This window comes from Rana temporaria, chromosome 9, assembly GCF_905171775.1.
Source record: "Rana temporaria chromosome 9, aRanTem1.1, whole genome shotgun sequence".
NCBI classification, from domain to species: domain Eukaryota; kingdom Metazoa; phylum Chordata; class Amphibia; order Anura; family Ranidae; genus Rana; species Rana temporaria.
The window spans coordinates 17,912,273-17,930,404 of NC_053497.1; the positions used below are offsets into that span (position 1 = coordinate 17,912,273).

Consider the following 18,132-nt stretch of genomic DNA (forward strand, 5'->3'; position numbering starts at 1 on the left):
AAACACATCGAGTTCCTCGTCGAGTTCTGTGTTGAAGCCGCCGAGGATCTCGGCGGGCCAACTTTCCTCATTGAACAACGAGGAAATAGAGAACATGTTCTCTATTTGGCCCAACGAGTTCCTCGTCGGCTTCCTCGCTGAAAAGTGTACACACGACCGATCGAGTTTCTGGCTGAATTCTGCCGAGAAACTCGGTCGTGTATGGGGCCTTACACCTTTGAGAACATGAACTTGCAGAGGTTAATACATGGCATGAATTTGTAAATGCGCCCCCCCCCCCCTTAAAATCAATTCTCGTAGACGAATCCTATCAACACTTAGAATTTATGTAACAATCATAAAAAAAAAAAAGACAAGTCATCCTCTGCAGCTCTAGAGGGCCCCCAATTGGCCAGAAGTGGTTTTTCAAAGTGGTTTGGCCTTTGGAGGATACCGTGACTCAAAGCAGCGATTAATTCTCATCCTGCGCTGCAGGATTGTGGCGCTTACATAATATCATGTAACTCCAAATTCTTGATAACAGCCCATCTGCCTACAAGTTCTTTTTTTTTTTTTTTTTTAGTTGTTGTTGAATGCCAGAAGAAATCCTGAGTTCTTATTTTTATTTCTTTGCTTTGTAAATTGTTGTAGCCTTGGGCCTGAGAAGTGGGACATGTTTTAAGAAAACACCTATGGCAACCAGCCAAGGAGATACACAGTTCAACACAAAGCTAGTAAAACGTTAGAATAGAAATACTGTACAAAAGTCAAGAGAAAAAAAAAACACATGGCTTTGTATGCTCAGGCCCAACCTGCAATGGCCTGGATTCATCCTGTGCAATGAAGTAGAATCTTGATCGATGTTTGTGGACTCCAGATGGAGATAGTGTATTTACCACCTGCTCCTTCACTTTCCAAACTCTGAGAATTCCGCTCACGGGATTTATCATTCCAGTCAAGCAAAACAAGTGAGTCAGTCTTTGTCGTGATCCATTTAAAAAAAAGGAACGTGGTATGTTCCCGGTCTGAGTTTATATTCCCAGTTGAGTATACTTCATTTAGAGCAGCTGATGCCTCTGTTCTAAAATTCAGCAATTAGGAAAAAATGAATCAGAACAATGTTAACCCGTTGGATGCTGGAAAGGGATAGCGTACTGCTGATAGCTTACTGACCGATGACTTCAGTTGAAGGCTACAAGGTTTTTGCTCCATGTAAACTGCTGCTGGTCTTCAAAAGGGTCTTCTCTAAAAGTCATCTTTCTTTTGAATGCTTTGGTTCTCATCTGTTATACATTATCACACCAACGTCCTTGAGAAACAGCTGTGCTGGACTGTTCTGGTCAAGACACGTCAAACTAGAGCCACCGCCGAGGAAATACTGTCGGTTTTGAAAATGCCCACCTAACGTATGTACATCTCCTTCCCTTACCCTTCACGCTCCACTGGAAAAGAGACACTGGACTCGTTACAGTTACGTTTGCCGAATCCCAAGACTTGAAGGAGAAGACATATTTTTCAACTTATCCGATGCTCCTCTATAGATGGTTAGGCTCGAAACAGATATAAAATATTTGATAAAAATGCTCATAATATGAAATGGCTCTCCTACGTGGAGTCCAATGAGTCTAGTTCGAAGACATCATCGCTGGAAGGACTGGTGAAAAACGAGTGGCCATGTGGCCGATTGTCATCCGGGCTGCTAAGGCCCAAACTTTTCTCAAAATCCAACAATTGGCCCATGAAGTTGAAATTGGGAGAGATGTTGGTTTTCTTGCGCTTTACAAAATCATAGGCATCGTTCAGAGATAGGTTGAGTTTCTGCATGAGGTAAGCCACCGTGACAGTGACAGATCGACTGATGCCAGCTAGACAATGAACAAGCACCCCACAATTATGAGAAGCTGCCTCATCTGAAAAGAGAAAAGGAATCGCTATTATTACAAAATAGAAGCATGAAATATTACTAGACATGTTAATGTTTTATACCGATTCTGTTAATACAATTGTTTGGAAATTAGTGAGGGTATACAAGCAAGAAGAGTGATTCCCAAAAAAAAGATCAAATTTCTTCAATCTGCCTGATTCATAAACTCATCTTTAGGTCAATCAAGAAAGAAATGGAACAAAAGATAAGCACCTGGGTCACAATAAGGCATGTCTCTCCAACTGCCTTTTTTTCTGGTATAAATACAAGTGGTATATATGAGACCGCTTTGTATATACAGCTCCTTGTCTAGCTTTTTGTAAAATGCTTTGTATAGGCCTGTCATTTACAGTAGATAACAATATGACCATCTATGAGAGCCAAGACAGACATCCTAGGGCCTCTACTGTCACTGCAAATCTCTGAAATTGGAGAATTTTTCAAATTAGCATGTGGTGTGGAGAGGGGGGGGGGGTTAAATCACCTAAACATGCATTAAAATCAGGGTCAGGACTAGGGAGGGGGCAGCTGCCCTGGGAGCAGTGTCTTTATGTGTTGGCAGGGCTTCTGCAAGGCAACAACCTCTAAAATACATTCAACCAAGCTGAAAGCCTGTCTTCACTACTTCCATCCTTTACTGACACTCCTGCTGCTTGGGGGCTGCCCTACCTGACAGGAGGAGCCGCAGAAGAAATGTCTCCGGTAGTGAGGTCCATTGTCTGCACCAGTGGCGTCTTTAGGGGTATGCTTTCCACAATGAGGACTCACACTGGGGGGAGGGGGGGTATCAGCCAACAGAAGATGACTGTGGTCAGCCGAATCAGGGAGAGGGGGGCGCAGTTTGGTATCTTTGCCTCTGGTACTGGATGACCTTGTCCCGATGTTGTGACAAGAAAGGTCCCCCGTCGAATAATGCCCGCCCTGTATGGCGCAGGTGCAGCGCTTATGCAGTACGGAGAACAACAGAGCCGCCGAAAGTCTCCGAACATGAACACCTGTTGATCAGCTGTACACGGCGTATGCGCAATGAAGACGTCATTGTGCCACACGCTCCCTATGCTCGTGCAACTCTGCAAGGGGCGGGTGTATTATTCATTGAACTCTGCAAGGGGCGGATGCCTACAGAAGAGCCCGTCTTGTATTATGATGGGCAGAGCTCTTTTACGATGGGGGTGGATTTCTCAAGGGGACGTATGTATTATTGAGAAGTGTGTAAGGGGTGGATGCCTACAGAAAAGACTATATTTTAGAATGATGGGCAGAGCTGATAAGGGTGGGTAGTTCAATGTTCTGCCCATCATTTCAAAATACGGCCTCTTCTGTAGGCAACTGCCCCTTACACTCTTCAATCAATAACACACCCGCCCTTTGCAGAGTTGCACAAGCATCGGGAGCGTGTGGCAGAATGTCGTCTTCTTTGCGCAGGCGCCGTGTACAGCTGTTCATGTTCGGAGACTTTTGGGGGCCCTGTAGTGCTCCATACTGCGCAATCACTGCGCAGTACAGGGGGGGGGGGGGGCATTATTCGACGGGGGTCATTACTCGTCAGAACACTGGTACTAATTAGAATTGATGTATGTGTCTGTGACAATGAGTTGGTAAAATAGTCTTTTGGAGATTGTTTTTTAAAGCTGCGTGGCTTTGAGAAACAATCTCCAGTAGTTCTTTGGGGTCACCCACATGGGAAAGGGGGGTTCAAGGTTAGATTTGGCATTCTCACCTTGTGTAATGGATGACCTTGTCTCGGCACTAATTAGAATATGCACATGTACACATGTGCCTGCGATAATGGATTTGGAGAAATGGTCTTTCGGAGATTGTTTCTCAAAGCCAACCAGCTTTAGAAAACAATCTCCAGAAGTCCCTTGGGGTCACCCACATCACAGGGGAGGATGCGCAGTTTGGCATCTTCACCCTGGTCACCGGATGACCTAGTCCTGGTACTGATTAGAATAAACACGTGTACATATGTGCCTGTGACAATGAGTTGGTGAAATGGTCTTTCGGAGATTGTTTTCTAAAGCTGGTTGGCTTTGAGAAACAATCTCCAGAAGTCCCTTGGGGTCACCCACATCACAGGGGAGGAATCGCAGTTTGGCATCTTCACCCTGGTCACCGGATTAACTAGTCCTGGTACTGATTAGAAAAAACACGTGTACATATGTGCCTGTGACAATTAGTTAGTGAAATGGTCTTTCGGAGATTGTTTTCTAAAGCTGGTTGGCTTTGGGAAACAATCTCCAGTAGTTCATGGGGAAGAGGGGTGCAAGGTGAGGAGGTTTGGCCTTCTCACCTTGTGTACTGGATGACCTTGTCCTGGCACTGATTAGAATAAACACGTGTACATGTGTGCCTGTGACACTGAGTTGGTGAAATGGTCTTTCGGAGATTGTTTCTCAAAGCCAACCAGCTTTAGAAAACAATCTCCAGTAGTTCTTTGGGGTCACCCACATGGGGAAGAGGGGTGCAAGGTGAGGAGGTTTGGCATACTCACCTTGTGTACTGGATGACCTTGTCCTGGCACTGATTAGAATAAACACGTGTACATGTGTGCCTGTAACAATGAGTTGGTGAAATGGTCTTTCGGAGATTGTTTTCTAAAGTTGGTTGGCTTTCAGAAACAATCTCCAGAAGTTCCTTGGGGTCACCCACATCGTGGGGGAGGATGCACAGTTTGCAGTCTTCACCTTGGTTACCGGATGACCTTGTCCCGGCACTGATTAGAATATGCACATGTACATATGTGCCTGTGATAATGATTTGGTGAAATACCGTAGTCTTTTGCCGATTGTTTCCCAAAGCCAACCAGCTTTAAAAAACAATCTCCAGTAGTTCTTTGGGGTCACCCACATGGGGAAGAGGGGTGCAAGGTGAGGAGGTTTGGCCTCCTCACCTTGTGTACAGGATGACCTTGTCCTGGCACTGATTAGAATAAACACATGTACATGTGTGCCTGTAACAAGTTGGTGAAATGGTCTTTCGGAGATTGTTTTCTAAAGCTGGTTGGCTTTGAGAAACAATCTGCAGAAGTCCCTTGGGGTCACCCACATCACGGGGGAGAATGCACAGTTTTCAGTCTTCACCTTGGTCACCGGATGACCTTGTCCCGGCACTGATTAGAATATGCACATGTACATATGTGCCTGTGATAATGATTTGGTGAAATAGTCTTTTGGCGATTGTTTCCCAAAGCCAACCAGCTTTAAAAAAACAATCTCCAGTAATTCTTTAGGGTCACCCACATGGGAAAGGGGGTTCAAGGTTAGGTTTGGCCTCCTCACCTTGTGTACAGGATGACCTTGTCCCGGCGCTAATTAGAATACACACATGTACATATGTGCCTGTAACAATGAGTTGGTGAAATAGACTTTCGGAGATTGTTTTCTAAAGTTGGTTAGCTTTTGGAAATAATCTTCAGAAGGCCTTTTCACCAACCCTATATCAAATACATATTTATGTGGTTAACACTCCTATAGCAATTAAAAAAAAAAAAGCAGTTTTGAATTCCAGAGATTTTTCGGCAATGGCATAGATAGATAGACACTAGGCAATACAATGGCAATGTTTTGTTCCAAGGAGAGATATAATGTATTTACTTCACCCCAAAAGTCGAAACAAGACTATTTATCATTATCAAACTGTGTGTCCTCATCAAACAACAATCCCAATAACACCACAGAGTGGAGTAATGTAAAAATAGCTCTCAGACAAAGGCAATAAGTGGCGGGGAAAGGGGAGGAGGGACATCCATTAACGTAACCTTATCCGGGAGGCAGCTAGATGCCAGACACAAGGTCATTCTCAAAGACAGGCACACAAACGTGTCCTTAAGATGCCTACATAGATAGACACAAGGATAGTTTTACTACTTGGGATTTACTGCCACTCCTATGTCACCAGTTTGATCGCTTATTTCACATCCATTCCTAGAGAAGCAGAATGTTATCAGTTATCTATTACTTTAAATATATCTGCATTGGAATATCTTTAGATTGTAAGCTCCTATGAGCGGTGCCCCCTAACCTTCTTGAGGTGTATTGTAACTGTACTGTCACCGTTTTATTTCGTAAAAAGCTGCAGAAATGGTTGACGCCATATAAATCTTAATTTAAGGTTTGAAGTATCAAGCTTATTCCCTTCACTCTCAACAACAGTGGGGCATAGTTCCTGACGCTGACAATAGGACACTATTCCTCCCACTGACACCAATGATGGGGCACTATTCCTCTTACTGACACACAGGGATTTTTCTCAGGTGGAACTTGATGGAACGCAGTTCCACCACCTCTGGCTCAGATCCTTTGGTGCCTGCTCACCACAATCACTTGTAAACACAGAAGTCTGGTGTCTGTGTTTACAAGTGACAGCTCTGCACTCTGTATGTAATGCAATCCTGGTATTTAACCACTTACTCACCGCCCTATAGACCAAAGACGTCTACAAGGCGGTTCCTTAACTCTGGGAGGACGTCCATGGACGTCCTCCCAGAATCGCGCTACCGCGCGCCCCCTGGGGCGCGCACACGGGAATGTCCGTGACCACCGGGTCCGGAGGACCCGGCGCATCACGGATCACGGTAAATCGCCGCTGATAGTGGCGGTTTACCATGTGGTCGCTCCGTCCAATGACGGAGCAATCACTTGTAAACAAACCCTCCCCTCCCCCCTCTGTACCGAACGGTACAGTGTGAGAGGAGAGGGGAGGGAGCAGATGCAGCACGAGTGCTGTGGGCTGGATCTGTGACAAATGCAGTCACAGATCCAGCCATCCATCCCTGCTCAGCCATCCCTGCCCCATAACAATACTGTACAACATAACCAAACTGTGCAATACCCCACAATACTCTGCAATACCCCACAATACTCTGCAATACCCTGCAATGTCGCCTATGGGGATTTTTAAGTAGCGAAGTTTGGCGCCATCCCACGAGCGTGTGCAATTTTGAAGGGTGACATGTTGGGTATCTATTTACTCGGCGTAACTTCATCTTTCACATTATGTAAAAGAATTAAGAAAAAATACAAAATTTGCTAAATTTTATAACAGCAACAAAGAAAAACATTTTTTTTACAGAATTTTCAGTCTTTTTTGTCTTATAGCGCAAAAAAAAAACCCAACGGTGATTAAATACCACCAAAAGAAAGCTCTATTTGTGTGAAAAAAAGGACGAAAATGTATTTTGGGTACAATGTTGTATGACTGAGTAATTGTCATTCAAATTGTGAGAGCACCGAAAGCTGAAAATTGGTCTGGTTATTAAGTGGGTTTACGTGGAAAAAAAATTGTGGAAAAAGGGAACTAGAGGTTTTGGTCAAACAGGGCCACCAAAGTGGCATTTTGACTAATAAGGAAGCCCTTTTCTTGGTGCCCAGTGCCCCACGGACACCCGTGATCTACTACCTACCTAAGATCCATAAGAGTCTGACTTGCCCCCCGGGACGACCTATCGTTAGCGGTATTGATTCTATCACGTGGGCAAGTATATAGACTCTTTTCTGCAGCCACTCGTACAGAAGATTCCTTCGTATATTAAGGATACGAAGCAGGTTATCAATACACTTGCTAACATTTTCCCCAAGTCAGGTATATGGATGGTCACAGCCGATGTGACCTCCTTATACATGATTATTCCCCATCATTTGGGTCTTGAGGCAGTACAGATGTACTTGGCTAGACAGTCTGGCCTCGCACAAGCCCAAATAGGTTTCAACATGGTCCTGTTAACATACGCAGCCTCCCACAATTATTTCATGTTTGATAACATGTTTTACCGCCAGGATAGGGGTGTGGCCATGGGGGCTAAATATGCCCCCAGTCTGGCCAACCTCTTCATGGCCAAGTGGGAGGAGGACGTCATCGATGATCACCGTCGACCCGAGATACTACTCTGGTCGAGGTATATCGATGACGTCCTCCTCCTCTGGGATGGTAGTGAGCCAGATCTCCTCAGCTTTATGGCTGAGTTGAATCAGAATACTAGGGGCATCAAATTCAATTTTGAGACCAGTCAACATTCCATTCACTTTCTGGACCTCCAGATTACTATTGAGGATGGCAGATTTGTTACGTCTACTTTTTTCAAACCAACTGACCGCAATGCGTATATACCTTTAGACAGTTGCCATTTACCATCTTGGTTAAAATCTGTACCCCTGGGACAGTTTATGCGTATCAAACGAAACTGTACCAACCCCCTGACATTTGAGAGGCAGGCCTCGATTCTCTCCAAAAGATTTGAGGAGAAGGGATAAGATGGTGTCAGTCTACTCCAATCAATGGAGAGGGTTAGAAGCATTGACAGGGCATCACTCCTTGTAGACAAAATTAAGGGAGATCAAGGTGACAGATTCTCTCTACCCTTTATTACAACATTCTCTGCACAGCACTTTAGTGTTAAGAAGCTCATCCAGAAACACTGGCATATTCTTACTACTGACCAGGTGCTAGCTCCAATTCCCCCGGTCAGGCCTAGTGTGGTTTTCAGGGGTGCATCTACAATTGGGAGTCGTATCGCTCCCAGTGTACATGACCCTCCGAAGGCATCAAGGACATTCCTTGAGAACCTCACAGGATATTATAGATGCAAACGCTGCCAGGTTTGTACCCTGAATATTTGCAGGGAGAGGAAGATCTGTTCTTTCCAGTCTACAGTTACTCAACAAACGTTTGAAGTCGAACCTTTTATAACCTGTTCGACGAAAGGTGTGATATACCTTATCCAGTGCCCTTGTGGCCTTCAGTACATCGGCCGCACTAAGAGGGCCCTGTCAGTTAGGCTTAATGAGCATATCGCCAAAATCAGAAGCGGTTTCGAAAAGCATTCTGTTTCCAGGCATTTTGACTTAAAGCACAATAGAGATCCCTCCAATATTTTGTTTGTCGGAATCGATAAATATCGCCCGCATTGGAGAGGTAGTAATTTGGTCCGGGAGATTTCCAGACAGGAAATGGCCTGGATCCACTGTGTCAAAATTTACACGCCTTTTGGGCTGAATATTGACACGGATATTAATGCTTTCATTAATAATTCATAATTTTTTAGTTCCTTCAGCCCTATCTGTTGTGCTCAGTTGTTTTTATTAATCTGGTGAATGTATCATTTTTTTAGAATCAGTTTGATACAGTTTTATATATTCCGGTGCCCATAACATTATGGTAATGACCTTTTATATATTTTTATTGTATTGGCCAGTTATTATTGTCCAGCCTTCACTGTATGCATGCTGGTCATGCCAGTGATGGTTAATATATGTTTTGAGACTGTTAGCACTTTTTGAACATCACCAATGTTTTTATTAATTTTTAGTTTTTTCCTTGTTTATTCGTTTGGGCCCTGTGGTGCATATCTGTGCTAGCCATGTAGTTACAATTCTAGTCCGCTAGAGCATTGATGTGCTCTGCTGATTCATATAGTTCCTTTCCCCACCTGTTTCCTGGGGATGCTATTATGACTGCACGGCAGCTCCACCGTACCCATAACGAGGCTTGGCTTCTCTGACCAATCAGTGCGTCACGGAGGTGGAGCTGGTAACCCACAACGAGGCCTGGCCCCCTTGTTTCTGGTCCGCGCCGTGTTCTCTGGTGGCTTGGCATCGCTGCGGCCGCACGCCGACGTGTGACGTCGGCGCTCTCGGTCATGTGATGCGGAAGTCACCTCGATCGTTACGGTGCGGCCTTGGGGTCATGTTTACTTCTGGCACGGGCCCCGTTTTCGTGGCATCCGGCTGGCGATTTTCCTATCCAAGGCTTGGATGTCCAGATCGGGTATTATCCCGTGTTTATGTAGCCCTGGGTCCCGCGGAGCGTGGGCGCATGCGCATTGGCGCCTAGGACAGACCAGAGCTAGGCTTGGTCTGACCTGTATGGCTTCCTGTGCGCGCGCATGCGCGTGCACGTGCGTGTGATGACGCCCAGTGGCCATTATTTTTTGTTATTTAAGGGGGGTGATTCGGTGTGTCACCCGTGCCCCATGAGGAAGCGAGTTTTCGCGAAACCGGTCGGGCGGAACGAGTGTCGCATCGGATCACCTCCCGTTGATTGCACCTTTCCCTACCTACTTGGACGGGTCTTTTTGGTTGGCTTCCGGCCGGAGCTCCAAATTTGACATGCCTATTTATACCGTTTATATGTAAGTGCGTTTTTGTCTTTTTTTTAATAAATGTTACCTACGTTATTACACTATTGTGGCCCTTATGTGTCTTCCATGGTAATCGGGATCCCAATTTTCCATCCATTGGCTTGAGACGGAGGTGCACATGATATTCAGCCTTTCTACATTCCAACTACCATAGTGTTTACCCACACGTCTTCTGGGGTCTTCTTTTAATTAAGAGACCGCTGGATATCTGGTAAGCAGATATATTGATTTATGGTGGAGGTTTTTCTGTCTATTGGATCGTCACCACAGCCTTTGATCAACACTTATGGACTGTTTTTTCTGTTTCCTTCACTGCACTGGGGATCAGGACTTTTTCACGTTTTAGATCATCTATGGACACTGATCTATGTCATGACCTTTAGAATAATTTCTTTTTTTTGTATAGCGCATCTTGTTTTTTCTTCTTCAAGTGGGTTTACGTGCCTGGTGGTCAAGTGGTCAATGCCCCTTTAAGACCCTCCTACTGTTTTTGTGAAATTTGACTGACCATACCCACTATTTGATGTGATTTGGAGGGTGTGTGTAGGGGTTTTGTGGGGCCGTGGTTAAGTTCCAGCACCTATTGTTTGAGAAAAAAAAAGCCCTGCTGACACCAATGATGGGGCACTATTCCTCTCACTAACACCAACAATGGAGAACTATTCCTATTTTAATTGGTTGAACCATCTCCTGGAATTTTATCCCAAAAACGTTATGCGGGGTTCCAACCACAATTAGCATTTTTTAAATGTATGTCCTTTCATCATGCGTTTTTATAATATAAACCCAGTCACTTACTATTTTACAATCTGCCGGCGCTCCGCATAGTTATTCAAAAAAGATAGTTTATAAAACTATGTCCACACCGTTGTCATTTTGCTTGTGGGCATTGTGAAGCCCACAAGCACTTACTTCCTGGAAGTCTTGGATGGGGAGTTATAATGGGGAAGCGCACTGCATCCTGGGAAATTATGACACACATTTCCCAGGAGCATTAGCGTGCTGAGGAGCCGAGGGACATGATGTCAGAATCCTAGGTGATTCCTAAGGCAGATTTCGTGGGACCGCATAGCAACAGGCATTTCCAGGTGAGTAAAAAAAATATATATATATATTTTTCTTTTTTAGGTCTAATGATCACAATAATGAAAACAAAAAATTTGGGATGGAAACTCTCAAGAAATGACTTCCAGTGAAACCAGTTTCTCATAGATCACACAGCATTTTCTAGGAGGACCTGGTCCTGGTGCCAGCAATGTGGCCTCCTTGGCAACTATCTACCCCAGGGATAAATAGTACCGGTTTCTTATGGAAAGAAATGGGGTAACACTGGCATGGAGGGTCATTATAAGGAAAGAGAAATTTATATAAAATTCCTCTGCATATGTATTTAACAAGCAATATTAATCACGTATACCAATATTACTCACCGATGAACTCAATGGCTTCTGGGAAAAACTGAGACAAGTTCTGACTCCAGTGATCGGATATAGGGATCTGCTTGTAATGGAAGTCTCCATCCTTCTCAAAGATGTTGGGGAGATTTGGCGTGACATTTAGGATATAACGTATCCCTAGCTTGGCCAAAGTGTCCATATTCCCAGAATCCCTTGCACTGCCCAGGTATAAATGTGGCAGGATTTGAACAGGGAATGATGGGGGCTGGTTACGTGGACTCATGCCTTCAGAGTCCATCCCGCTCAATGGTTCCCGGTCAAGGTCAGACTCAACGTCCGAGCAGTCAGAGGCAATGGACAAACCTCCAAGTCCTAGCACCGGAGTCGGGGGCAGCGGTGAGCTACTGGCACAACTGGTGGAGTCCAGGTTGGTTTCACAATGGTGAGGAAATTCCGCCTGAAACTTGCTGAAACCACCTGTGATCACAGAAAAGAGACAAAATTAGGAAGTTTTAAGAGAAATTGCAAATGACAAATTCAATAAATTCGTTTTTAAAGGATAAATCCATCTTTCTGATGTTGTTTCATGTTACACCCATCCATGTGCCATTAAATTTGATGCTATTTCGCAGCCCTGCACCCTCAAACTGCCACCCCTTACCTGAATATTGAAGTTCTTCTGCCTGCAGAATTAAGTATTTTTTTTTTAGTTCAGCATGGCTCCTCCCACACAGTCACCTCATCTATTCACATAGCAGAGTAATGCAATGTTATCTATAGAGCACCCCTCCAACCTTCTTCATCAGCATATACATTCACCTTTCATTCAGCACTGTTCAGCTGCCAGAAGCAATGAACAAGCCCATTACTTCCAGGTATGGAGAAGCATGTGATCCAATCATGGTTTCCTTAAACTGTATGGATCCTACTATGCTCAGATTAATTTGTACCCAATAAACCTATTTTTCTCCATCTTACCCTAGAAGAACCCTTTAAATAATTTCAGGTCTCAGGTAACACCAGCTAAAATTGAGTTCAGTGGGAAGAATGTTACCCATATGAGAATGGCACAGCTAAAAAGATCATTGGTGTCATGCCACTGGCTCTGGCAAGTGGTGTTTCACCTGGAACTATGCAAGAACCATCAGATGGGAGGTCACCTTAAATATTATTGAAAAAAAAAATTGGTTGAACCATCTCCTGGAATGGCGTGTACCTAGTTTTGGCAGGTACCTACTCCCACTTTTGCTGGAATCTTCTAGGCGATTCTAATTGATTCCACCAGAAGTTCTCCCTCCTACCTCCCTGCCCGCAACCTCTTGGAACATTTCACAGGTCGCTCTTACACACCGCATCTCTGATCTAGGTAAAGAGTAAGGATGAGCTCTGGCGTGTTCGCATGCTACACGTGCAGAGCCCGCCAGGAAGTCTGCACGGCGCTGCGCTAATCACAGCCAGGGAGACATTGTCCTGATGCTCGGCTGCAGAGATCGGGAAATGTCTCCCTGGCTGTGATTAGCGCAGCGCCGTGCACACTTCCTGGCGGGCTCTGCACGTGTAGCATGCGAACACGCCAGAGCTCATCCTTAGTAAAGAGCCTATGACGTAGGCTCTTTACCATGTGATCAGCTGTGTTCAATCACAGCTGATCACATGGTAACCAGGAAGTGTCGTTTATCAGCTTTCCTCTATTCGTGCTGACAAGGCGCGGGTATGGGATAGCCGATCAGCGGCTCTTCTGACAGGGTGGGTCTGCGCTGATAATCAGCACATTGATTATCAGTGCAGATCCATCAGTGCCCCACCAGTGATGCCCATCAGTGATTGCCAGTAATGCCAATCAGTGCCGCCTATACCCACATGTGAAGCCAATCAGTGCCATCAGAGATGCCAGTCAGTGCCCTTCAGTAATGCCCATCAGTGCCTCCTCATCAATGCTGCCTACCAGTGCCAATCATTGCCCATCAGTGCCACCCATCATTGCTGCCCATCAGTGCCACATATCAGTGCCCATCAGTGCTGCATATTAGTGCCTCCTCCTCAGTGCCACCACATCTGTGCCGTCTCATTAATGACTGTCAGTGAAAGAGAAAACTTAATTTATTTACATTTTATAACAGTAACAAAGAAAAATAAATTCTCTTTTTTTTATTTGTAGAGCAAAAAATAAACAAATTCCACCAAAAGAAAGCTCTATTTGTGAGAAGGGAAAAATATAAAAATAGAATTTGGGTACAGTATGGCATGACGGCACAATTGTCATTCAAAGTGCGACAGCGCTGAGAGCTGAAAGGAAGGGGATAAAAGTGCCCAGCAGTCCCCAAAAAACCCACACGATCGGAAATTCCGACAAGAAAGCCGTGGATTTTTTTTCTGATGGAATGTTGGCTCAAACGGTCACACAAATATTGTCGGAAATTTCGACCGTCGAGAACGCTGTGACGTACAAGACGTACGACGAGCCGAGATCAATGAAGTTCAATAGGCAATTTGACTCTTCTGCTCGATTCTGAACATGCATGTTTTTTTTGTGCGTCGGAATTGCGTCGGATAGGAACTTTTTCCGTTGGAAAAATAGAGAACCCGCTCTCAAACTTTTGTTGGCGGGAATTCCGCTCTCTAACTTTTGTTGGCGGAAATTCCGACAACAAAACTCCGATGGTGCATACACACGGTCGGAATTTCCGACCAAAAGCTCACATCGGACTTTTCTTGTTGGGAATTTCCGATCGTGTGTACGTTGCATAAGTGTACCAAAAAGCCCTCGTTAAAAATGGCTGCGTTAAATATAAACCATACATATATTTAACAATGGCAATGCTAATTTTTGGTGGACTTTGGGTGATGGTGGGTCCTTCATTTTTAATCTGGCAAGTCCCAGGTGACCAAATCCAAAGGTGGCACCACCTACATTAACATATTTTAACCACTTAAGACCCGGACCTTTAGGCAGCTAAAGCACCTGGCCAGTTTTTGCGATTCGGCACTGTGTCGCTTTAACTGACAATTGCGCGGTCGTGCGACGTGTCTCCCAAACAAAATTGGCGTCTCACAAATAGAGCTTTCTTTTGGTGGTATTTGATCACCTCTGCGGCTTTTATTTTTTGCGCTATAAACAAAAATAGAGCGACAATTTTGAAAAAAAAAACAATATTTTTTACTTTTTGCTGTAATAAATATCCCCCAAAAATATATATATATAAAAAAAAAAAACTTTCCTCAGTTTAGGGCGATACGTATTCTTCTACCTATTTTTGGTAAAAAAAAATCGCAATAAGCGTTTATCGATTGGTTTGCACAAAATTTATAGCGTTTACAAAATAGGGGATAGTTTTATTGCATTTTTATAAAAAAAAAAATGTATTACTAATGGCGGCAATCAGCGATTTTTTTCGTGACTGCGACATTATGGCGGACACTTTGGACAATTTTGACATATTTTTGGGACCATTGTCATTGTGAAAATGACAATTGCAGTTTGGGAGTTAACCACAAGGGGGCGCTGAAGGGGTTAAGTGTGACTTCATCTGTGTTTCTAACTGTAGGGGGTGTGACTGTATGTGTGACGTCATTGATTGTGTTTACCTATATCAGGGAACACACGATCAATGACAGCGCCACAGTGAAGAATGGGGAAGCTGTGTTTACACACACCTCTCCCCGTTCTTCAGCGCCAGGGACCGATTGCGGGACTCCAGCGGCGATCGGGTCCGCGGGTCCCGTGGTCACCATTCTGCCGACGTATATCGGCGTGAAGGGGTCCTTAAGTGGTTAAGTCGATTCAAGTGGAAAATAAAATGCATTCCTCTTCATCCCGTGAAGGCTCGCTGTCGTAGAGTTAACTGCATCTCTTCTGTGGGACGCATCGTTGGATAATATGAAAACACATGTCCACATACTATAATTAGTTGTAATTGTCTATATTTCTGCTTTCTCTGGCTCTGTTTTGCTTCCAGACTGGACTGTTTCCTGGTAACTGGAAGGATAGCTAACCATTCTGAGTCAAGCATTGCAAGCTGCACATGAATGGGCTGTAACTAGAATGTATGCCGTTTTCAGTATCTCGTTATGTAAGGACGCAAGGCCAAAAACGGAAACCGCAAATTAACACCTACACACAGCGGAAAATATCTGAGGTTCATGTGAAGGTGCAATTGACATTTGGAGGGCGCAATTTTTGTTTGGTTAACCACTTCAGCCCCGAACCATATTGCTGGTCCACTTTTTGCGATTCGGCACTGCGTCGCTTTAACTGACAATTGCGCGGTCGTGCGACGTGGCTCCCAAACAAAATTGGCGTCCTTTTTTTCCCACAAATAGAGCTTTCTTTTGGAGGTATTTGATCACCTCTGGGGTTTTTATTTTTTGCGCTATGAACAAAAATAGAGCGACAATTTGGAAAAAAAAATGAATATTTTTTACTTTTTGCTGTAATAATTATCCCCCAAAAATATATAAAAAAACATTTTTTTCCTCAGTTTAGGCCGATACGTATTCTTCTATATATTTTTCATAAAAAAAATCGCAATAAGCGTTTATTGATTGGTTTGCGCAAAAGTCATAGCGTTTACAAAATAGGGGATAGTTTTTTGGCATTTTTATTAATATTTTGTTTTTACTAGTAATGGCGGCGATCAGCGATTTTTTTTATCGGTACTGCAACATTATGGCGGACACTTCGGACACTTTTGACACATTTTTGGGACCATTGGCATTTTTATAGCGATCAGTGCTATAAAAATGCATTGATCACTATAAAAATGCCACTGGCAGGGAAGGGGTTAACACTAGGGGGCGAGGAAGGGGTTAAGTATGTTCCCTGGGTGTGTTCTAACTATAGGGGGGGTGGACTGACTAGGGGAAATGACTGATCGCCGTTCATACATTGTATGAACAGACGGTCAGGCATTTCTCCCCCTGACAGGACCGGGAGCTGTGTGTTTACACACACAGCTCCCGGTTCTCGCTCTGTAACGAGCGATCGCGGGTGCCGGGCACGCGCGTCGGCGTCAGGGGCGTGCATGAGCGCCCCTATTGGCTGCTCGGCGAGATGACGTAATATTACGTGATCTCGCCCAGCAGAGCCGACCTGCCGCCGTAAAACTGCGGCGGCTGGTCGGCAAGCGGTTAAATCTAACCACATGTAACCTCCATCCAGATCCCATCTCGCCTTTACAGGCAGGCTTATTTATGGTCCAATCCCCCAGTTCCTCAAGGCCCCTTTCACACTGGGGCGTTTTTTGGGGGTTATTCGAGCGTTTTTAGAGCGTTTTTCAGGCGAAGCCTCATCTGCAATCCCAATGTGAAAGCCCGAGTGCTTGCAGAGCCCTTTCACACTGCCAGCGCCCGAAAAACGCTGGTAAAGTACCGCTAAGACACATGCAGGAATACTGTCTCCTATGGCAGCAGTCTTTAACAGTTCCTAACTCAAACGTAACGTCACAGCGTCACTACAACAGCCTCTTGTTGTAGTTCTTCAACACTGAGCTCCCGGTCTCTCACTAGACCCTCTCATTCACTGACTCTGAATCCCTTGAGCTCCTCCAATCTTTGAGGAGGTATTTCCCTCAAACGTCACTCATGCTTCCCTGCTGGGTCCCTAGTTTGGCACTCCAGATACTTCTCAAGCATCACCCCTGCTGATTGGCTCGGTCCCTGGCTTGGCTCACAAGGCTGCTCTGAAACCGTCACCTCCGCTGGTTGCAGTAAAGATATTTGCCAGCACACCATGGAATGACGTAAAAAGCGACCAATCGGATGATTTATTGCATGATCACAACACGCAGGGCCCCTTCGTCAGGCATGTGACTCCGCTGGTTGGGTCCCTGACTTAATCACCGCGTGAAGTTTCCCGATTCTCCACTTCTGTGAGAATGCTGCTTCGGTACTTGCTTCAGTTACTTACTGTGGTCCCTGGTAATAAGGTGGTTGGTCCCATTGTGCGACAGTTTCCCTTCTACCTCTGACCACTGACAGGTTCTCCGACCGACAGAACCGTCACTTCTGGTTGAACTGCAAGCCGCAATCCCAACACCGCGCTGCTTTCTTACTTCTGGATAGGCCCTTAGACAGCCTAGCAGCCAGATGCCCCCAGGATAGGCCCAATCTCCGGCCTAGCAGCCTGGGTAATACAACACACATCCACCCTATGTTCTGTGCTAGGTTAGGGTGACCAGACATCCCCAGTTTTATGGCACAGTCCCCTGATTGAGGACACCAGACCAAGTCTGTCCCTGGTTTTGTCCCCAGATTGGATTTAATAGTGGGCAGGGGCAATATCAAAGACAATCAGTGCAGAATTAAAATAAAAAAATTAGAATTATACACCCCCCCGCTCCACCGTGCCTACTAGCATAGGGGGGTTGTATTTTTCCCATTATCTGTGCCCCTTTCTGATGATCATGTGCTGGACGGAGCGGAGGGAATATTTCTTCAGTTTCGGGCGCATGCCCATCCAGCTTCGCTCGCATGTTCTTCTGCCTTGGCTCAAATCCTGGCCAGCCACCTGCCTAACTCCTTGCCTTCCCTTCGGAGTGATCTTCCACCGCTCCCCATCCAGTTGTACCCGGGGCCCAAAGAGTAAGACTTGAGAGGCTGTGAGGCGGGCGGCGACGGGCAGAGAGTCGCTGATTGTTGCCATTACTAGTAAAGAAAAAATATGTCCCCGGATTTCATTTTAAAAATCTGGTCACCTT

The 18,132-nt window shown here is 45.1% G+C and overlaps 1 protein-coding gene across 1 annotated transcript in view; it reads right to left on the reverse strand.

The window, feature by feature from the left end:
• Positions 1-310: 310 nt before the first annotated feature.
• Positions 311-18,132, reverse strand: part of DUSP9 (dual specificity phosphatase 9) — a 102,619-nt gene continuing 84,797 nt past the window's right edge. The window contains exons 4-5 of the mRNA XM_040322879.1: positions 11,471-11,914; positions 311-1,889 (exon numbers count right to left, since the gene is read on the reverse strand). Coding sequence (XP_040178813.1) covers positions 1,585-1,889; positions 11,471-11,914 — 749 coding nt within the window. The 3' untranslated portion in view covers positions 311-1,584. The remainder of the gene's footprint in view (positions 1,890-11,470; positions 11,915-18,132) is intronic.